At 35.6% G+C, this 21,060-nt stretch overlaps 1 protein-coding gene across 1 annotated transcript in view; it reads right to left on the reverse strand.

The window, feature by feature from the left end:
• The window catches only part of SUGT1 (SGT1 homolog, MIS12 kinetochore complex assembly cochaperone), a 39,037-nt gene that overhangs the window by 15,407 nt on the left and 2,570 nt on the right, over positions 1-21,060 (reverse strand). The window contains exons 4-11 of the mRNA XM_037526924.2: positions 15,589-15,679; positions 14,284-14,353; positions 13,492-13,562; positions 9,681-9,734; positions 9,300-9,316; positions 7,571-7,605; positions 5,253-5,349; positions 4,386-4,493 (exon numbers count right to left, since the gene is read on the reverse strand). Of these exons, the coding sequence (XP_037382821.1) occupies positions 4,386-4,493; positions 5,253-5,349; positions 7,571-7,605; positions 9,300-9,316; positions 9,681-9,734; positions 13,492-13,562; positions 14,284-14,353; positions 15,589-15,679 (543 nt within the window). The remainder of the gene's footprint in view (positions 1-4,385; positions 4,494-5,252; positions 5,350-7,570; positions 7,606-9,299; positions 9,317-9,680; positions 9,735-13,491; positions 13,563-14,283; positions 14,354-15,588; positions 15,680-21,060) is intronic.

Here is a 21,060-nt window from a genome sequence, read left to right on the forward strand (position 1 = left end):
TAAACTATAGTACATCTAACAGAACATCCCAATAAAAGGTTACCATTAATATTTTACAGATAGAAAAACCTGTTGGAAATGTACTTTACCAATAGAGGTTTTACTTGATTTATTTCCTTAAAATAAGCAGTTGAAAACAGGACAAAATCAGCTGTGCAGCTTTAGAAAGAAGAGAGTCACAAATAGGTTCCAACATGTGTTGTGTTATGTATGTATGTTATAAACATACATACTGAGTCTCAGTTTCCCCTATAAAATGGGATTAATAGGGCTTACCTAAATTAGGATTCTTAGGAAGATTAAATGGGGCCATATATAAAATACAACATTGAATCTATTAAATAACTGAAAGCTAGCAACTTTCAAAATCTTTATCACCATTATTACAAACAGCGAAAAAAACCTGGACAACTTATTTACACACCTATGAATAAGCTGATAAAAATACCTATACCATGCAGACAGCTTAAGAATTACATGGGATAATACACAGCAGTCAAAACAGCAAGCTTCTATAATTCTCCACACGTCAAATAATATGGACTGGCTAAATAAGTTACTATAAATATTTTAATGTAGAATATTTAAGGACACGAAAAACTATTCATAATGTATGGGTAAGTTTTAAACACAGCATGTTCAGTAAAATCCTTTTTTTGAGGGAAATATATGAATGGTAGATTAATAGAAAAGGCAAGAATGCACCTCAAGATCTACAATTTGTACGTGTCAGCAACTAGTCGGTTATTAAAAAAAAAAAAGTAACTTACCACCACCGAATCAAAAAGATGTATAAAACACAACCCAAAATCTCCACATATGTATATGTTTAAAAAAGCAGTAATATTCTGTCTAGATACAACCACTATTACATCATTGGGATTCTTTTATGAATTCACTTTAAAACACCAAACTTTAGAGAATTAAGAAGGGAAAGGAGACTATTTCACTAAGAAATATATTTTCTCTTCTCACAATTCTAGTTAAAAGCTTTTATATTTTATATTAATACAGAAACATTTTACACTAATACAGAATACACGAATATATCCACAAGGGCAAATTTGCTCCAGAAGAGAATTCTAATTTTCACTTAGAGAAATAAGTATTAATCTTTAAAATAAGTATTTCACAGTAAAAATATCACTGACGTTACAATCTTGTGATTATGTGCAGAAAATACTGTAATGAAATAAGATGTTAAAAAAAAAGGAAGCATGAGAGCTTATTAAAGAAAATGGATTAACAGGCACACATAAAGCTGGGATTCAGTAAAAGGCACAAATAATTATCAGAGATACTGAAAAAAATATGAATTCTGACTTGGAAAAATATTAGACATTCTATTGTAAAACATTTATTTTTGAAATGCTATTTCTTTAAGGGTCCTACCTCCATTTTTATTGCAAATTATATTTTTTACTTGAATTAACACATGAAATATTCAACATTCATTCCATCCTGAAGATGGGAAACAAAACAGGACTCTCAAAAGCAAAGAAACAGACCTTGTAAGTCACAGATTTAAAAAGAATCTCTGATTTTAAGCAGATTTTCCTGAGCAAAATGAATCATTTTCTCAATTCACATAAAGGATTCAAGACATCTGAATACGTAGGAAAAGAAAATTACCTCACTATTGTCTCCTCTTAATGCCATCTCTAAATAAGCCGCAGTAACCCCCAAAAAGATTTTTTCATTATTTTAACATTGTCTCCCTCTGCTGTGTGAAAAAAAGACTCAAAATTTTCATCATTTCCCTTATGACATAAATTAAGAACAATTCTTTCAGTTTGTTTTCTATAAAATATAGCTTAAAAGTTGGCAGTATAATAAAGTAATATACATTACTTTGGGTTAGGACAAGAAAAAATTTATTCTTCAAAATACCACCTTAGAATATAAATTCTTTAATTTACAACTTAGAAAAACCTAAGCAATGACCAGTTTCATATTCCTAAAACTATTCCTCTGAAGACAGGCTTAACAATTCATTAACTATGTAAACTTGGGATAAGCATTTTAAAGTCCATGAACCTCAGTTTCTCTTCACATGTTAAAAAAAAAATAAGAATGAAGATATCTTATCTGCCAGCTTCATACAGCTAACATTAGAATTTACTTAAAGTCACTCACTAAGCAATTACTGAACACCATTAGCGCAAGGCACAGGGCAAGGTCTTGCCAAAATTAACCAAGGGAACATAGATAGTAGAAATTCTTCATGGCAGAGTTAACTGGATGTCCTGTACTTTATCTGGCAACTCTATATGGACTATATACAAAGACAAAAATTTGATGTATTTCTAATCCTCAAAAGATTTATTAAGGACAAGGGAAATAAAATATACATATAAACAATTATACAAGTACCTACGAGGTATTTAAAGAAAGAAAAAAGCTGGGCCTCCCCAGTGGCGCAGCGGGTTGAGCGCAGCGCTGTGAAGCTGTCCACAGCCTCTGCAGCACTGGTTCGATTCCTGGCTGGCCGGGGAGATACCCACATGGCGCAGCAGACCTCTCCTGTCTCGCCCACTGCTCCCCTCAACAGTGTATTTCGGTCCATCTGCCTGTTCTGCTCCCCACTCTGTCTCTGGTGACTCCTCTCACCTTCCCACACCTCTGACTGAACTCCAGTTCTTATATAAATAAATCAATCTTTTAAAAAAAAGGAAAAAGGAGAAAAAAGGCAAATAGGGGATACAATAAGGGAAGTTGAGAAAGGTTAGAACAACAAAAACACACAAAATTCAAAGAATTAATAAAAGACAGTGCTTAGTTACACTCTTGATTCTAACCACACAAATGTTTATTTACTGTATGTTTACACACAAATATTTACACACAAATATTTACTATATTTGATGGCTCAGTAACACAAGTGTTTTTAATCACCATCTATGTACATATATCAGTTCATACTAATTACTAACTTCTTGACAGAAATATGTACAAAAATGTCAAACTCATAATAGTTGACCCGTTTCCTTCCCAAATCTAGCATTAACTTTGTGTTTAGTTATTTTACCCAGTATTATTTTATTAAATAAATTCCACCCTATGTGGGATGGGGCAAGACTGAAATATTGGTAAGATTTTATCCCATTTCTACCTGGCAGTGGGCATGGAATAAAACATAGCTGTTAAGGTAAGAAATGGTACACCTGAATCCTTAAATGTAAACTTATATTACCTTAATAAAAATTAGTAAGATTTCATCACGTTTTCATAAAAGCAACTGTTTAGCTCCACCTCCAAAGTGTATTTTTGTATTTTGGAATATTCAGTAAATGGGCAGACTTTTTTAATTACATGCAAAAAACTACTGCTTCTTTACTTTGTACTTCCTGCTGCAGATGTCCTCTTCTTTCTGCAGGTCTAGTTACCATTGTTCATGACACACTTATTTAGTCTATAACCTTTATTTTTACAGATGCCAGAATTTTAGTCCTATAATCATGTTGTGACAAGTCTAAACTCACAAGGCAAGCAAAGAACCAGAATGGATTTTTAAATTTTCAGTACCGTATTTCTACTGGGTTATATTATTACCTACATCTTTGGATTAATGTTTAAAATATTCCCTGAATTTTATTTCTATTGCATATTTTTAATTATTTTTGGAAAAAAAACTAAGGTATATAGTTACACAAACTGCAATTTAAATTAGTGATGAATCCTGAATAAAAAAGTAACCTAAAGTTCAGCTTATCTAAAAAACAAGAACAGATTAATCTTTATAATAGTTTTAGTTTGTATTTTTAACTGCGTAAGGCAGAGTGAGAAAAGTATATATCAAAAGATTTAAGAGAAGAGACACTGTCAGTAACAAATCTTAAGGAGAGGCTGATTATTCTCTTTTGATAATCTCTTTTTTTAAAACTACTTTTTTTTTAAGGTTTATTTTTATTTATACAAGAACTGGGTATATAGTCAGAAGTGTGGGAGGGTGAGAGAATTCACCAGAGACAAAGCGGGAAGCAGAACAGGCAGATGGACCAAAGACACTGCTGAGGGAAGCAGCAGGTGAGTCAGGAGAGGTCTGCCGCGCCATGTGGGTTTCTCCCTGGCCGGCTGGGAATAGAACCCGTGCTGCAGAGACTGCAGACAGCTTCACAGAGCAGCGCTCAACCCACTGGGCCACCATGGAGGCCCTATACCTATTTTAATAAGTATACAAATACCACTAAGGTTAAGGAGATTTTTACACTCCATTGTCCTAGAATTTGGGAAGGGGAAAAACCATTCTCAGAAACTACCACTGTTATGGATCTGTCCCTTTTAATTTAAAGACACATGGCTGAAGGACCTACAAGCCTATCAGATGGGGGATTAGTTATCAAAGTTTCTTTATCTTGAAAATACTACCCTTTCAATTGTCTTACCTTTGTTGACAGTACTTTAAATGTACTCTGTTCAGGTATTATAGGATGAAGAAGTCTCAGTTTTAAATTGTAATCCTCTCCAGAAGGAAGTTTCACCAAAGCAGACAACTAATTAATATAAAATCAGCGATATATTTTATGAGTTTATAAAATTAAAGGTAAAAAATTGAATATAATCACATAATTTCAATACTGCTACATATTATTATAAAGCTGATATTACATGGGATATCAGATTTAAGGACCTCAAAATAATCCTTTTTCATCTGGTATCCATCACATGATTTCTTATGTGTATATAATTAAATGGCAGGAAAGAATGTGTCTCATAACAAACTTAAAATTTAAGTCTCAAAATACAACAATAAAATGATACATATATAACAAAAATATTCATGTGCAAAACATCTAGTTCTGCCACTCGCTTAAATGTAAGGTTATCTGCTAAATGCTAGGGAGCCAAATTATTAAAAGCTTCTCATTTAATATGGTAAGTAAATTCTAAGACACGTAAGTCATAAAACAAGTAGACCCCTTCATTAAGTATATACACGAATGTAACCAAATCACATATATTACTGATTTCTACTACAGAAATCAGCAGAACCAAGTTCTGCTTTGAATTCTAAATGTAAAGAAAAAGAAAGTAATGTACATCTAACTTTATCTGACACTATATATATACTCTTGTCTCAAAATTTAAAGTGATTCAAATTAAAAAGCAATGCCTCAGATTTTGAGCATTTTCCACATTATCTCAAGAAATGACATATACACCACAAATTGCCAGATTATTCTGCAATATACTATAGTTGCAAATAAAACCACTTAATCTCAACACAAAGACTGTTCAAAGGCTGTAATAACCTCTTTTTCTGAAAATTCCACATTTACATCATTCTTCTGAACATTCTTGATCATAAGTGTAATGATAACTTGAGAGTCTGTTTGATACCAGTCATACCTATTAAAAAAGAAAACAAATTTAAAACAGACTTCTTATTTTCTTAAAGCTGTTGCTTCTTTATCAAATAAAATGTGCAATTTTATAAACAACAAGAGCTCCACCTTGAGGAACAACATAGCAAAGCAGTCGAGGATTTGCAGAAGCAATTTTAACTCATTATTTTTAAGATCTGTACTAATGAAACAGAGCAGTAAGGGAGATGATGTTCCAAATCTTTCTAGGGGATTTAAATACCTGATTTTCTGGGTTCTCACTTATATTTCTAATACTTTTGTGCTTAAGAGAATGTTAAAAGGGCCTCCCCGGTGGCGCAGCGGTTGAGCTCTGGGTTGGGAAGCTGCTCGCAGCCTCTGCAGCGCCAGTTCGATCCCCGGCTACTCCCCGGCCACCGGAGGAGGGTCCCACATGGCGCACAGACCCCGCCTGCCGCCCGCTGCTCCCCTCAGCAGTGTACTTCGGTCCTTCTGCCTGCTCTGCTCCCCTCCCTGGCTCTGGTGAATTCTCTCACCCTCCCGCCCTTCTGACTGTACCCAGTGCTTATATAAATAAATAAATAAATAAATCTTTAAAAAAAATAAATTATTAAAAAAAAAAGAGAATGTTAAAAGATGAAACTTATTCTTAACTAAGCTTTTAAACCATAATTTTACACTCTCAACCTCAGGTTTTACATTCTCAACACTTCTATCCCTATTTTACAGATTAAAAAAAAGTAAGCTTATGGAAGGGATTATGCTCAGTGAAATAAGTCAAAAGGAAAAAGGAAAATATGAGATGATATTTATAGGAGGAATACAGGGAAACCGAAAAAGGGCAAAAAAAAAAAAAAAAAGGCAAAATTTGTATGCAACTTTAGATCTGAGGCTTACAGCAAGGGAGAGGAGGGAACAGGGCTCAAAATGTGTGGAATAAGTGCAAGGGATCATGGTGATGGTTCATAGGCAATGTTATGGTAGGATATTCACAAGGACTAAACTAGAATGGAGAAATCAAACAATGTACAAAAATGAACAATGTAAGAAAATGAAAAATTAGTAAGGGGTGGGGGGAAGTAAGCTCAGAAGGTAAAGCAATCAGCCAATCAATGGCAGGTGTTAGTTTGACCCTGGTCAGCTTCAAGCTATACTCCTAGATCTCTCAAATGAAATTGAAATAAACATTCCTGAGCACAGCAAACAGAAGCAAATGTGCTAAAATTAAAATAATTTAAAATTTAATTCATCCTGCATATTAAAAAGGTATCTTTCTTCACTTTCAAGAATGTAGGAAAACAAGTATGCCCAGAGAGTCTAATTATGTGTATCTTTTCCACTTAAAGTTCCAAAAATATAAGGATCTTCACTTTCAAGTCTGACTACATTATAAACACCATGAGGTTAGACTATTTATCCTGCCACTATTACATTCTTAAGACTAAGCACAATGCCTGGTAAATGATATATTAAATCAATGTTTAGGCCATCTTATGCTCCAAATAACATAATTATTTTCTGATGTTTACGTGTCCTGTGGCAGCCACCAGCCTAATCAAAGTTCTCTACTAGGTACTTGAAGAGTCATCCTGCATCTCCACAGAAATGAGAACTGCTTTGTTTTAAAGTTTCCAAGTCATTTTAGATAATTATGTCAAAAAGCACCTAGATTAAAGACATAAAGCTTTAAGAGTCTCACAAATTCCCTTTGAAATTCAGTGAGGAAGCAAGCTCTGATCAATGCCTTGTGCTTTATTCTGTTACAGCCCAAGAATACAAGGTGTACAAATAATTAAAAATAAATTCAAATACTTGTTAGGTGCTTTTTCATTATTGTAAATGCTGTCCTCAGCAACACTCACATTCAAGTTAAGCAGAATTATTCTATAAAAAATTTACTCCAAATAATAAAGGCTGGTAAAATTACAATTTCTATTAAGCCTACTACTAACTTATCTGGATAATAATGTCCTAAAGAGGGTCTCCTTAATATATGCAAAAGTGACAAATAATGGAACCAGGTGAAGTAAGTTTAAAGTTGAGAAGTCATTTGAATTTAACCTTAATAACACCTTAAATTTGTTTAAACAAATTTAAACTTTAAATTTGTTTTTTAAGATGTTACAAATTTTTTTTTGACTGAGAAACAAAATCACAGAGTAAGGAGTTACAATTAAATGACAAGAATTTTTATTTTCCCTTCAAATGTATTTAACATGATTATTTTTTGAAAAAGAAAAACTTACTTGATTTTTGACTGATGAGTCCGCTGGGATGCAGCCTGATTTTAGCAAGTTGGAAGAGAAAGATATTTACAAATTAGTTTAGCAACTGCGTATTAAAATGCAAATATTATTAATTTACCCACTGTTGATAGTTATTCATATGGAATAACTTCATGACAACTTCCTTCAAACAAGTAACATGATACAATTGTTAAATACCATTCACAAAAAATTAAAATAGTCACCATTTTCGTAATTTTATTAGCTTCAATTTCAAAAAATACTTTTCCTCTAAAACAAAACATGAAAACCAGAAAACTTCCTAAAGGTATAATCAGAAAAGGTTAGATATAAAATGTCCAGTTCTCTATATAAAATGAAAATAACAACATACAAAAAACCATTCTTAGCACACAGTGTAGCCTTCAGGTCTAATAATGGCATCATATATTGCTCTAGTTCATATAAAAGAACATTTACATGGTGTGCCCTACTGAAAACATCTTATTCCTTTCATGGTCTCTCAACGACAAACATTTTACAGTGTACATCAAGAAATGAACTGATTCTTGACCAATTCATATTTTCCTAAGGTACATAATGCACCCGTCAAGACTACATAAATCTGAAAAACTTGGCCTGAGTCTTAATAGGAAATCTCTTAAGTTTTTCCTGTAGAAAAATGGAAGAGATGGTGTTTGGAGGAGGAAAATAAGCAAAACTTCTCTAGAGATCTAAGTCTTACTCAGAATTATGCCCCACTGTTAAGTATTGAGAAATACCTGAACATAGACAATATGAAGCAGATACATTGACCAAAAGAGATTATTCCATTCATTTTGGTACCAAGATAAAACTATAGCAGCGAGAAAAACAATGTGGCTAAAAAGCTATTTGTGTTATTAGAGTTTCTGTTATGCAAATGCCATTCTATTATCTTCAGTTCTAATCCATATCCCAAATATTGTAAGACTTGGACAAAAACACTAGCAGGTAAAGCAAGCCAATTTTTAAATACCTCCTCAAATCTATTCTCCACCTGTCACCCCCAGGAATATGGACAAGTCTGGAGGTATAGGAATGGTCAGACAGAGCTCTCATGTTTGCTATGTTCAAAATCCCAGTCACTACATGTGTATATATACCTGCACTAATACTCACAACCAACTACCTAAAGTGGATTAGCTATAAATGAGTTCAGTTTACACATGTAGAAAGCTCAAAAAATAAGTGACTTTCTTGATGTTACAATGCAATCCTGGAAGACAGAAATGTAAATCATTCTTCCAACATTAAGAAAGGATTCAGAAAGGTTAAGTAAATTGTCCACAAAGAAAGTTAAGAACTAAACATATATATCCTGACACCTTGACTAAACATCACTCTCCAACTCTATCATAATATTTAGTAAAAGACTCAAAAATCTTGATGTCCCAAACAAATATAACACTGATTTAGACAGATAAACATTTCCAAATTTTAGCTAACCTTTGTGTTTTAGCAGCCTAAAAATTGCTTCTAAGATAGCAACTGTTTAACCTAGAGGTAATGACTTTCCAGCAAACAAACCAAATCAATTTAAATAATTCATTAGAAGAATACAATAATTTTCATGAAATTTACCAGTTACTAAAGGAACAAAGCATTTAAACAGAACTACTCAATATTTAACTGAGAGAGGTCATTCTAAGTCTTATTTATACCACAGTAACATAATTAAAAACATGAAGGATAAAAATTTTGGACTTACCACCTCCTCTTGTGATCCTAATAAAAACACAAAAGGAAGTATTTTAAGTATTTTCAGTTAACAAGAAATTAACAGACAAAGCTACCTCAATGGCACAATCATACTGATTAAGCAAACCACTCTCCATACACTCCAAGTAAAGGAAAGTGACTTAACTTTACATCTGAGTAACTGCCTGCCAATAATACTATTGCAAAACAAATCCATCAAATCTCCCTTTCAACATGATAAACTAGGCAAAAATCAGAATACCTTTGGAAACCCCTAAGGGAACATGTACCACAAAAGTCAAGTTATAGTAAAAAAATAAACTGGTTTAAATAAAAAAATGTCAAGCTTTTTTTTTTAAACTAAAAGCCCATGAGAAACAGATATACTTACCATTCTGCGCTTCTTGACATCTCTTAATCCAGACAACGAAATCAGCATCTGCACCTAGAAAGAACAAACTGACTATATCACTCATCTGCACAATCTAACATATTTGTTCAACAAATACTTACTGAAAACTTACTACAATTCAAATACTGTTCTAGTTCTAGGCACTGAGGATTCAGCAGTGAATCAAAAAGACAAAAATAACTGTCTTAACAGAGCTGAGCAACCCTAATGTTATTGCTCTCAATATATCAATAAGGGGCCTCCCTGGTGGTGCAAGGGGTTAAGTCTCAGCACTTGAAGTTATCCCCAGACACTGCTGCACAAGTTTGATCCCAGGGCAGGGACATAACCCACATGGTGCAGCAGAGCTCTTCTGTCTTGCCCACTGCTTCCTCAGCAGTGTATTTCAGTAGATCTGCCTATTCTGCTCCCCACTCTGTCTCTGGTGAATCCTCATACACACACACACACACACACCTCTGGCCTGCACCCCAGCGCTCTTGTATGCATAAATAAATAAATATAAAAAAATAAATATATCGATAGGTTTAACATTTAGTTCATCCTGAAGAATGCTGATCAAAAAAAAGAAAAAAAAAAAAGAAAAAGAAAAAGTTTTAGTGACAATCAACCTTACTGGTTCCAAGATACAATCTACATTTTCCCTAACCCTTCTAGTAGAAGAGCTTCCTCTCAAACAACAAAATCAGACATGAATCAGACTGGCAAGATGACATCAAACAGGTTGTAGTGGAGGCCTAGTAACCAACATCTGGGTCGAGGTCCAGAAGTCTCTCCCAGCCCATTTATTGTCCTATGCAAGCTGCCTAGCATTCTGTCTGCTATTTTCTCAATGGCTTTATTTGTTACCAAGGCTTTCCTACCAACAAGAAGGAGCTTTTTTTTATATACTTTATGGAGTTTTATCATATCTACAAGTTTCATGGCAGTCAAGACACTACATTGAACTATATGTCAAACAGCAATGTAAACATTACATAAACAAGTTACTAATACTCAAAACAATAGTATCTAAGGCTTTAATAAAATGTTAAGAAAATTTATTAGAAATACTCTAATAAAAGTTTACTCATTCAAGCTAATTTCAGGAAAGACTATATTGAGAAAACAGCAAAAATATCTTAGAATGAAATTTTCTAATTCACTACATATAAATGAAATTCAGCTATACACACACTCACATACACGCGCACGTGCGCACACACAAGGTTATAGTAGAGAACAATTATAAAAACCCTAGATTTGAATAATCTATTACTCAAATCAATCAGTAAATAAAAAGAAATTTCCTACCATGCAAAGGGGAAAAATGGTAATGTTCCGAGTTATAATTTTTTTACCATTTGATCAAAATGGAAGTCTAATAGTTTAACATGGATTTTTCCTGGAATTACATAAAAAGACATACTGTCTTTAAATTAAATCCTCAATAGCAATTTTACCAAAGAGCAGACATCATCATCTTAGCTACATCTGAAACAGTTTCAGGATAAGTCAGTGGTATGATAATAAGGTATTACTCAGGCAAGAAAGGTAGGTAGAAAATTCTAATAGCAACACTCTTGCTGTAAATAAGATAAGCAATAGAGCTTAGAAATCTAGAAGACAGAATGAATGATGTCTCCAGGATTTTCTAATATGTATCAAAGCTCTAGATATTGGGACTCTTAGATTTTGTTATGAGTGCAAATATTCTGGCTTGCTAACTGAAGAGTCACATTGTTCAGGTACTATACTTGGAATAATCAAGTTTGGGAACAACTTTTTTTTTTTTTTTAAGATTTATTTATTTATTTACACAAGCACTGGGTACAGTCAGAGCGTGGGAGGGTGAGAGAATTCATAGTCAGAGCGGAGAGCAGAAAAGGCAGAGTGACGAAGTACACTGCTGAGGGGAGCAGCGGGCAGCAGGACAGGTCTGCACGCCATGTGGGACCCTCGCCCAGTGACCAGGGAACAAACCAGCACTGCAGAAGCTGCGGGCAGCTTCGCAACCCAGCACTCAACCGCTGCGCCACAGGGGAGGCCCAAGTTTGGGAACAACTTCCAATGCCTAAATATCTTCTTTCCTAATTTGTAGCTTCTACTTGCAAAGTTGGGCCTAACGTTCCTGCTCAAGTAGGTATACAACAGAAAAGCAAGTATTCAAAGCACAGTAAAGAATATTTTAAAATATAAAAATATAATTCTACAATATTTGAGAGCAGAGCAATCTGGAAATCTAGAAGATTTGGTACTATACTTGGAATAATCAATTTGAATAATCAAATTCTAAGAGTCCCAATATCTAGAGCTTTGATACATATTTGAAGATCCTAGAGACATTAATCATTCTGTCTTCTAGATTTCTAGAAGACAATCAATTGTCAATCTCAGCACTACTCATTAGTAGTAGTAACACTTGATCAAGCTATGGGAAACTGGCCTGTGTACTATAGATATTTAGCAGCATCCCTGGCCTCTACTAACTAGATGTCAATAGCACACTCCTCCATCCACCAGTTAATAGTAATCAAAAGTATATTCAGACATTGCCAAATGTCCTCAGGGAGTGAACTCACCCCCTGTTGTTAGAAACCACTACTTTAAAGTGTTCTAGTAACACTTCAATAACATAAGGTGAAGATAAAAATGATAGCAAGCAATTAGGATTACGTAGTCTATAATTAACTATGAGATTACTTATAACCTCTTTCAGTAGTTTGCACTTTCTGGTTTTTGCCTCTTACAATTTATGTATATATGCCTAGACATCTATACTGCTCTGAAAAAGATAGTGAAAACTCACAATACTTAAAAAGCTCCATGGTTCTTCTGTACCCTATCACAATTATCCAAACTAACTTCACTTCTCAAAAAAATCTTTAAGATTTCCTATCTCAGGGCTCCCTAGTGGAACAGGGGTTAAAGTCAGTTCTACTAAACTATCCAGCAACCACTATAGCATGAGTTCGATCCCTGGCCAGGGAGCTAGCCCACATGGCGCAGCAGACCTCTCCAGTCTTGCCTGCTGCTCCTCTCAGCAGTGTATTTCAGTAGATTTGCCTGTTCTGTTCCCCACTGTCTCCGGTGAATCCTCTCACCCGCCTGACCTCTAGCCTGCCCTGCACCCTAGTTCTTGTATGAATAAATAAAAATAAATTTAAAAAAAAAAAAAGATCTCAGCAATCTGAACACAAGAACAAATTAGACTTTCACTTGTCCATTAGGAAAAAATAATGCCAGGCTACATAAAGGGAGCACGGTGAGTATTTATATAGTTTCTAGCTTCTAATGGTAAAAGTCTACTTGTGATTTGAATGCTAAAGAAAGGTCAATTTACCTTTTTTTTTTTAAAGAGGAAAGAATTTCTTTTTTTTTTTTTAAAGATTTATTTATTTATTCATACAAGCACTGAGTACAGTCAGAAGCGCGGGAGGGTGAGCAGAGCCAGAGCGGGGAGCAGAGCAGGCAGACTGACGAAGTACACTGCTGAGGGGAGCAGTGGTTGGCAGGAGAGGTCTGCGTGCCATGTGGGACCCTCGCCCGGCAGGCGGGGATCGAACCGGCACTGCAGAGGCTGCAAGCAGCTTCGCAACCCAGCGCTCAACCACTGCGCCACCAGGGGAGGCCCAGGTCCATTTACTTTTTAAGTAAATTCAAATTTTGTAATCAACACAAAATGTCATTGAGGGTAGAAAAAAAAGGTTTTGGGTTTCTACAATTAACCTGAGATTACGCTAACTAAATTTAGCTATGGTATTTAAAGACAGAGAAATAATAGATTTATTAACATAATTTTAACACTTACTATTTAACTTCTGTCCTTCTGTAAAAGTTTCTAAAGCAGCAACATAGTTTTTTTCATGGTATTCACATATCCTGCATGAGCATATTAAAAACAAATACCACATACACATGAGATCATGAAAAATAGCCTTTCTTACAAAAAAAAATTCCTAGTAATCTCTATTGTTAAAAGATTTTAAGTATATATTAACAAACTGAAGCTTATTTAAAATATTCTACTGTAACAATAAGTATAATTTACATTGAAATCCAATTTTGCAACTTATTTCAGAAGGAATTTCTTGATTTCAATTACATAAACTTAATTATTCCAAACTATAGTAAGATTAAGGAATTAAACAAGTTTCTGAGTAAAGACTAAAGTCACATTTATCAAAAGTCTAAGACTGGGTTATACAAGAGAAACCAGATGGGATATAAAATACAGAGAGAGACCGTGTTTTCCTAGCATTTAAGGCAGCCTATCCAACTTGGTTGAGGAATAGAATGTTCTCTGGTCATCTAAATGTAGTCATCCTAAGTGATAAATAAAAAAGGGATTTGAAATCCATCAATATCATCTATACCTTGCCGTTACTTAAATTATCACTATTTCAAAACACAGTAAAATAGAGTTCCTGTCACATACTGTAGTTAATAGAACAGAAGTAGAAATTATATTTAAAACTGAACCCTATATTAGATATAAAATATAAAAAATAGATTTTATTAATTATGTAACATTTACAATCAATTCATTCCACTAAGAATCTAGTATCTGTAGCACACAATAAGAAGAGTTGTTACTGCATACCCTTTTCTCAGCATAGCAATGGAATTATTTGGATTAAGTTCAAGAGATTTCTTTGCATCAGCAACAGCATCTGAAATGAAGAAAAGAAGAGTTTAATCAGTTATTTATAGTCTCACAATTACCAAAAAAAAATTCAGTCTTACATTTTTAAGGTTTCAAGTTGGAATATACAAGTTTTAAAATAGGAAAAGCTAACCAAAGATATAATTCAAAGAAACATTACCCTCATACCTATTAGCCTAATATTTAATTTCATTTTTAAAGTTCTTCAATGAATAAAGCTGTGTGACACAGTTCATGTATTTTTTATTAACATCATTATGTAATTTGACTCAAGATATTTAACTTTTCCTTACCAAGATTCTCTATCCAAAATAATTAGTCATAGAATAATTGAAATATATATTTCAATTAAAAATGCAAATGAGAGTGGGCCTCCTGGTGGCGCAGGCGGTTGAGCACTGCACTGTGAAGCTGTCCTGCAGCCTCTGCAGCATGGGTTCGAACCCAGCCAGCTGGCAAGAATCCCATATGGAGCGACAGACCTCTGTCTTGCCCACTGCTCCCCTCAGCAATGTATTTCAGTCAATCTGCCTGTTCTGTTCCCCACTCTGTCTCTGGTGAATCTTCTCACCCTCCCGCTCATCTGGCCTGTACCCCAGTTCTTGTATAAATAAATAAATCTTTTTTTAAAAAAAATCACTTCAAAAAATGCAAATGAGAGTATGTCAATAAATATTCTGTAAAACAATAAATGTGATGTTATTCTTTAATAACAGGTCCAATAACCACAAATGAAATCTATATAAATTCTCTACTCACCAAAGTATACACATCCATAAAATTTACATGGGCGTTGCCCATCATGCTTGGCTCACTTCAGCTACTTTACTTTGTATGAAAGATCAATTTTTTTTTTAAAGATTTATTTATTTATTTATACAAGCACTGGGTACAGTCAGAAGCGAGGGAGGGTGAGAGAATTCACCAGAGCCAAGCGGGCAACAGAACAGACAGACCGACGAAATACACTGCTGAGAGGAGCAGCGGGCGGCAGGAGAGGTCTGCGCGCCATGCAGGACCCTCCTCTGGTGGCCGGGAGCAGCCGGGGATCGAAACGGCGCTGCAGAGGCTGCAGGCAGCTTCGCAACCCAGCGCTCAACCTCTGAGCCACTGGGGAAGCCCTGAAAGATCAATTTTAAAATCCTAACACTGTTCTCTATTTTATTTGATTCACTACATCTTCGGCAAAATATATAAGTAAATTACAAAGAAGATACAATAAACTTTTTTAAGAAAAATTACCACAGTAATTCCCAAGAAGAATGTGACAATAAGCTCTTTGACAGTAATATTGTACATCATCTGGTTTCTGTTCCAAAGCCTTAGTCAGCTCCTACAAATACAAACATTTTGAGTGTCAGTAAGTGTTTTTCAAAAGCTATTACATTTTAATTAAGTATAAGTTTTAATCAAATAAACTTCATAAGCTGTTAGAGATAACAGGGATCAAGTGTGGAACTTTTCTTTGCAAGAGGACATTCTTCCCTACCATTCCCTTCTCCCCCCAAAAGCACACAATCTAATATATTATCTATATAATGCACTTAACAGTTCCTGCCCTACAGTAGGAACTCAATAAATGGTAATTATCACCACCTCATTTACTCTGAAAAGCTTAGTTGATATACATTGAGCATCACACATTTTCTCCTTCTAATTTGGAAGACTCGAATATCATGTAGAATTTGAGATGCCTAGAAAACGTAAAGCTGTCCAATTAAAAAAAAAATAGGGGTAAAATCTAGAGCTCAGGAAGGTTAACAGTATCAATAAGTACACAATCAAGCTTACCTGGCACGCTCTCTCCCTCACTCTCTGTCAATGGCAGAGCACCCTAAGAAATTATATTCTGTTGAAAACCCAGATCTCATAGATAGCTATCATCAATTGTTCAAGTGCTAACATTTAAAGAGATTAAAACTTTTGCTACCCTGGGCAGTCACAGCAAGTAAGTGGCAGCTGGAAAAATAATGATGCAAGAAGACAGAGCACAATCAGTGAGGCCAGGGCAATTGCAGGCAACCAGAAACACTTTGATTCTCTACCCAATATTCACACACCCTAGGGTTTTGGTACTTTTCTCGAAAGGTAAAATTATCTCAATAGCCACATGTGTCGATGACTTTGCTTTAACTTAGTAATATGATTCTCAAAAAGCAATGTACTATATTTTGCTATTCATTTACCTAAAATTCAGCATACCTAAAATCCAAACCACTTTTTACCATCTTTACTCCATCACCCTTATCCAAACAGTAATAAAAACCAGATCTTGTTACTATGTCTCTGCTCAAAAATCTCCGAAGCCTTTCCAGCTGACTTAGTGCAAAAGTCCAAGTCCTTCTAATGATCTACAAGGTCCATTTTGATATGAATCCCTGCTAGCTCTCTGATTTCATGTTACTACTCTTCTATTTGTTTTACCATTCTAGCCACAGTGGCTTCTTTGCTGTTCTTCAAATACTTTAGGTTTCTGCACTTGATGCTCTCTATCACTAGAATGTGCACAAAAAAATCTATCCCCTTACTACCTACTTAGTCGCAAAGACCAGACCAGAGATAGGATTCAAATCCAGGTCACATTCCAAATCAGATTATAAATGTTTCTTTACTCCATGTTTCTTACACATACCATCTGACATGTGTTAGTTAGTATCTTTTCTAATACTTTGAAATTCCTAAGTTTAATAATACCATCTTACACTAAACTTTCAATCTTGAGACAGCTGATAGCTTCTTACCTAAATACTCAAAGCATAAACTCAGACCAAATTTTTAGCCTTTCCTCAGCAAGAAAATTGTGTATTATGGTTAAAAAAAAAAAAAAAAAAAAAAAACTCATACAGATTGTTAATATATACATTATCAACCCAAAACAGAATTTTTAAACACATTATTTAACAAACATAGGTCACACACTTAGGGTGTATAGATAAATCAAATTAATAGTTACTTACTAAGAAGTCAGATAAAAATTTCTGAACTTCAAACAACCAACTTGCAAATAACCTTTAAAGACATGAACTAATTGTTGATTGCAGTTACCATGATTCAGTGAAACTAACCAACTAACTCATGTTGTTACTAAAATAGGTTGCCAAAGAACTACTAAACACAACATTTTGACACGGAAACTTAAATGTCATGAATAAAACACAGTATTTATTTTGTTTTGTACAAGCAGTAGCAGCATAGCAAAGGACAAAGAAAGTGAAGTTAATGATTTGTGGTTGTCTTAACTACATCTGACTTGTGGCATGTTTTTATCATTCTGTTTCTGTGACAACAGCTGCTGGCTGTTAGAACACAAAGGACCTACAGGAGGGCCTCCCTGGTGGCGGAAGGGGTTAAATCACAGCATCATGAAGCTATCCGCAACCAGTGCAGCACAAGTTCGATCCCTGGCCTGGGAGCTACCCACATGGCACAGCAGACCTCTCCTGACTCACCTGCTGCTCCCCTCAGCAGTGTATTTCAGCAGATCTGCCTGTTCTGTTCCCCACTCTGCCTCTGGTGAATCCGCTCATCTCCCCCACCCCCAACACCTCTGGCCTGTACCTCAGTTCTTGTATGCATAAATAAATAAATCTTTTTTTTTTTTTTAAAAAAAGGCCTACAGGGACGTATCTCAAAAGGGACGGATTCAGTGCCATAGTGGGAAAGGCTATTGTTAAATGCAGACCCATGGGGAACATAGTGTAAACCTGTCCAAAGATATTCTTACTAAAGTAATGTCAAGCAATTTGGTATTTAAAGTTTTTAAAAATAAAGAAATCTGGTAAAGTGTAAATTATACTGAAACATGACAATGCTGATGAAGTACTCATAACCCAGAATAAGAGGAAAAATGCCTTTTCAGGGCATAAAAATTGTTTAAGACTTGAAATGTAGAAAATTTCCAAGTCTTTCAAGTTCTAGGTGCTTTTTTTTTTTATAACTTTTTTTTTTTTTTTTAAATTTATACAATAGCTGGGTTACAGGCCAGAGGCACAGGAGGGTGAGAGGATTCACCAGAGACAGAGTGGGGAGCAGAACAGGCAGACGACGGAAAGCACTGCTGAGGGGAGCAGGGGGCGCAGGGGGCGCAATAGGAGAGGTCTGCTGCGCCATGTGGGAATCTCCCTGGCCGGCTGGGAATCGAATCCGCGCTGCAGAGGCTGTGGACAGCTTCACAGCCGCACTCAACCTGCTGCACCATCGGGGAGGCCCTTAGGTTCTTTTTAAAATGTTACTTAACAAGGTAAGGTGTTATTGAGGGCAAAAGCAAAAGTCAACTGCTCAGTCTGACCTAATGTCTAAAGGCCTTTTGTTGAGTATCTCAATTAGATTCCACTTTGTTTTCTTCCTGCCACAGTTAAACCTGAATTAAGGATAAACAACATCCAATCTCTCTTCCTAACCTGCCTAGCACCGCTGGAGAAAAAACACACAACCATGCATATTTATACCACTACGGTTTATACGAACAGTTTTTACAGTTTACACTGCTAAAAAAGCAAACTATTGCTAGTCCACTACTTCAAAGATAGCCACCAAATCTTTCATTATATCATAATCCCCAATCCTACCCCTCTTCTCCAGAGGTTGACCTTGATGCCTAGAACATGAAGACTAGTCATTTCGAAACTATATAATGTTGAACAAGTTAATTTCTTTAGCCTCCATTTCCTTACTAATAAAATACAAATACCCACCTCAGAGCTGCTGCAAGAATGATGGCAGGGGTCATTTACCACATCCCCAGCACTACACTAAGAACACAGTCAGTAAACAACAGCCCTGCCCTCTTGAAGCTTACAATGAAGCCCAATCTAGATAGGGGAGATCAGAGAGAGGACAGCTTCTGAGGCGACATTTCAGCTGAAAGCTAAAGTGATGAGCATCTACAGACAAAATAAGAGTTAGGTAAAGAAAATATTTTTCAGGGCCTCCCCGGTGGCGCAGCGGTTGAGCGCTGGGTTGCGAAGCTGCCCGCGGCCTCTGCGGCGCCAGTTCGATCCCCGGCTGCTCCCCGGCCACCGGAGGAGGGTCCCACATGGCGCGCAGACCTCTCCTGCCGCCCGCTGCTCCCCTCAGCAGTGTACTTCGGTCCTTCTGCCTGCTGTGCTCCCCATTCTGGCTCTGGTGAATTCTCTCACCCTCCCGCGCTTCTGACTGTACCCAGTGCATGTATAAAACGAAAACAAACAAACAAACAAATAAATAAATAAAACATGCCTCTAGGGGGAAAAAAAAAAAAAAAAGAAATATTTTTCAGACAAAAGGAACTGCAAGTTCAAAGGCACTCCAGTAGGACTGAGCTTGACGCATTCAAGTTACAGAAAAACACTGCTAGAACCTAGAGAGCAAAGAAGCTACAGATGACTACCTCAAGAACGTCACCATGTACCTTACTTTTCTTCATTATAAATCTTTATATATAGGTCTTCTTTAGTCTCATTTTATAACCAGGAAGTCTGAGCCAGTGCACCAGAAATTTCTCTGAGTTTTCAGAATTTTTCGGAGGCTTTGTTATCCTGAAACCAGGATTTGGACCAAAGCAGTCTGACTCCAGAGTCTATGCTCTCAACCACAATTCATACTGGGCCTCAAAATTCTCAAAAATCCATGGTTTCTCTTCTTACTAAACTGAGATTTACTACATAAAATTGCATTTTTTTTTACTTTCCTAGTCAACTTCCACTATACTATGCTTAGTTTACTTTAATAAAGACTCCACCAACGTACTTCTATTTTAATGAACTATTGATCTCTCCCCACTAGACTGCAAACCTCCTCACTGCAATCGTCATATTTAGATCCACGGTTCCTAATACAGCAGTCACCACTAATGTACACTGTTTCCTGATGAATGAATGAAAAATATGTATCATCTTTCTTGACACAAATATTTCCCCTTTATTACTAATTAAAGCAGTCTTATATAAAAATGTAACATTTTAACAAATGTAATACCAAGTGATATGAATTTCAAACTGTTTGGCCCTTAGGATAACCTAGGGAGAGACTCACTTTCTCTAAAGGTTAATAGTAATTAACATTTACCTATTCATCTTTGTGAAGTTATTTCAGGTTTTAAAAAGATCATTTTCTCTTAATACAGCTGTTTCTTATCATGATCATCCTCCCCACCCCAAATTTCAGATTCAGGTCTGTGTGGGTTCTGATCATTTGTATTTCTAACAAGTTCCCAGTTGATGCTGCTGCAATTGGTGTGTAGACAGGACAAGACAGAGTAAAGAAATATGTGTCCCAAAGCCCCCTTCTGCCTCTGGCTGTATACATCTCTGCGAATGATCACTTGGATTTCTCTGCGTCTCAGTTTTCTTCTGTAAAATGGAAAGGTAAGAAGTACTAAACTACAGGAACTGTAAAGACATTCAGTAAATCTGGTGTGGGATTTGAGAATATTTTCCTTTTTTTTTTCCCTTACATTTTAAAAGGACAGGTTTATTAGGAAAAGGAGAAAGAAAGAGACACCTCCATAGTAACAGGTGGGCAGGAGAGCTGCTCCTGTTTTGCAAATGGAAAAGGTTTTTGAAAAAAAACACCTGCACTCTCACAGGTGGAAAAGGAGAGCTGTATTTTGCCAGTCCAGAAATGATACTGATATGAGGAACCTGCTTTTCTAATGAGTTCCCAGGTGATGCTGATTCTGCTGGTCCAAGAGCCACACATTAATAACTAAGGTACTAAAGCTAATCACATGCTACT

This window comes from Talpa occidentalis, unplaced genomic scaffold (genome assembly GCF_014898055.3).
Source record: "Talpa occidentalis isolate TD23 unplaced genomic scaffold, MPIMG_talOcc4v2.1 talOcc4.5, whole genome shotgun sequence".
Lineage (NCBI taxonomy): Eukaryota > Metazoa > Chordata > Mammalia > Eulipotyphla > Talpidae > Talpa > Talpa occidentalis.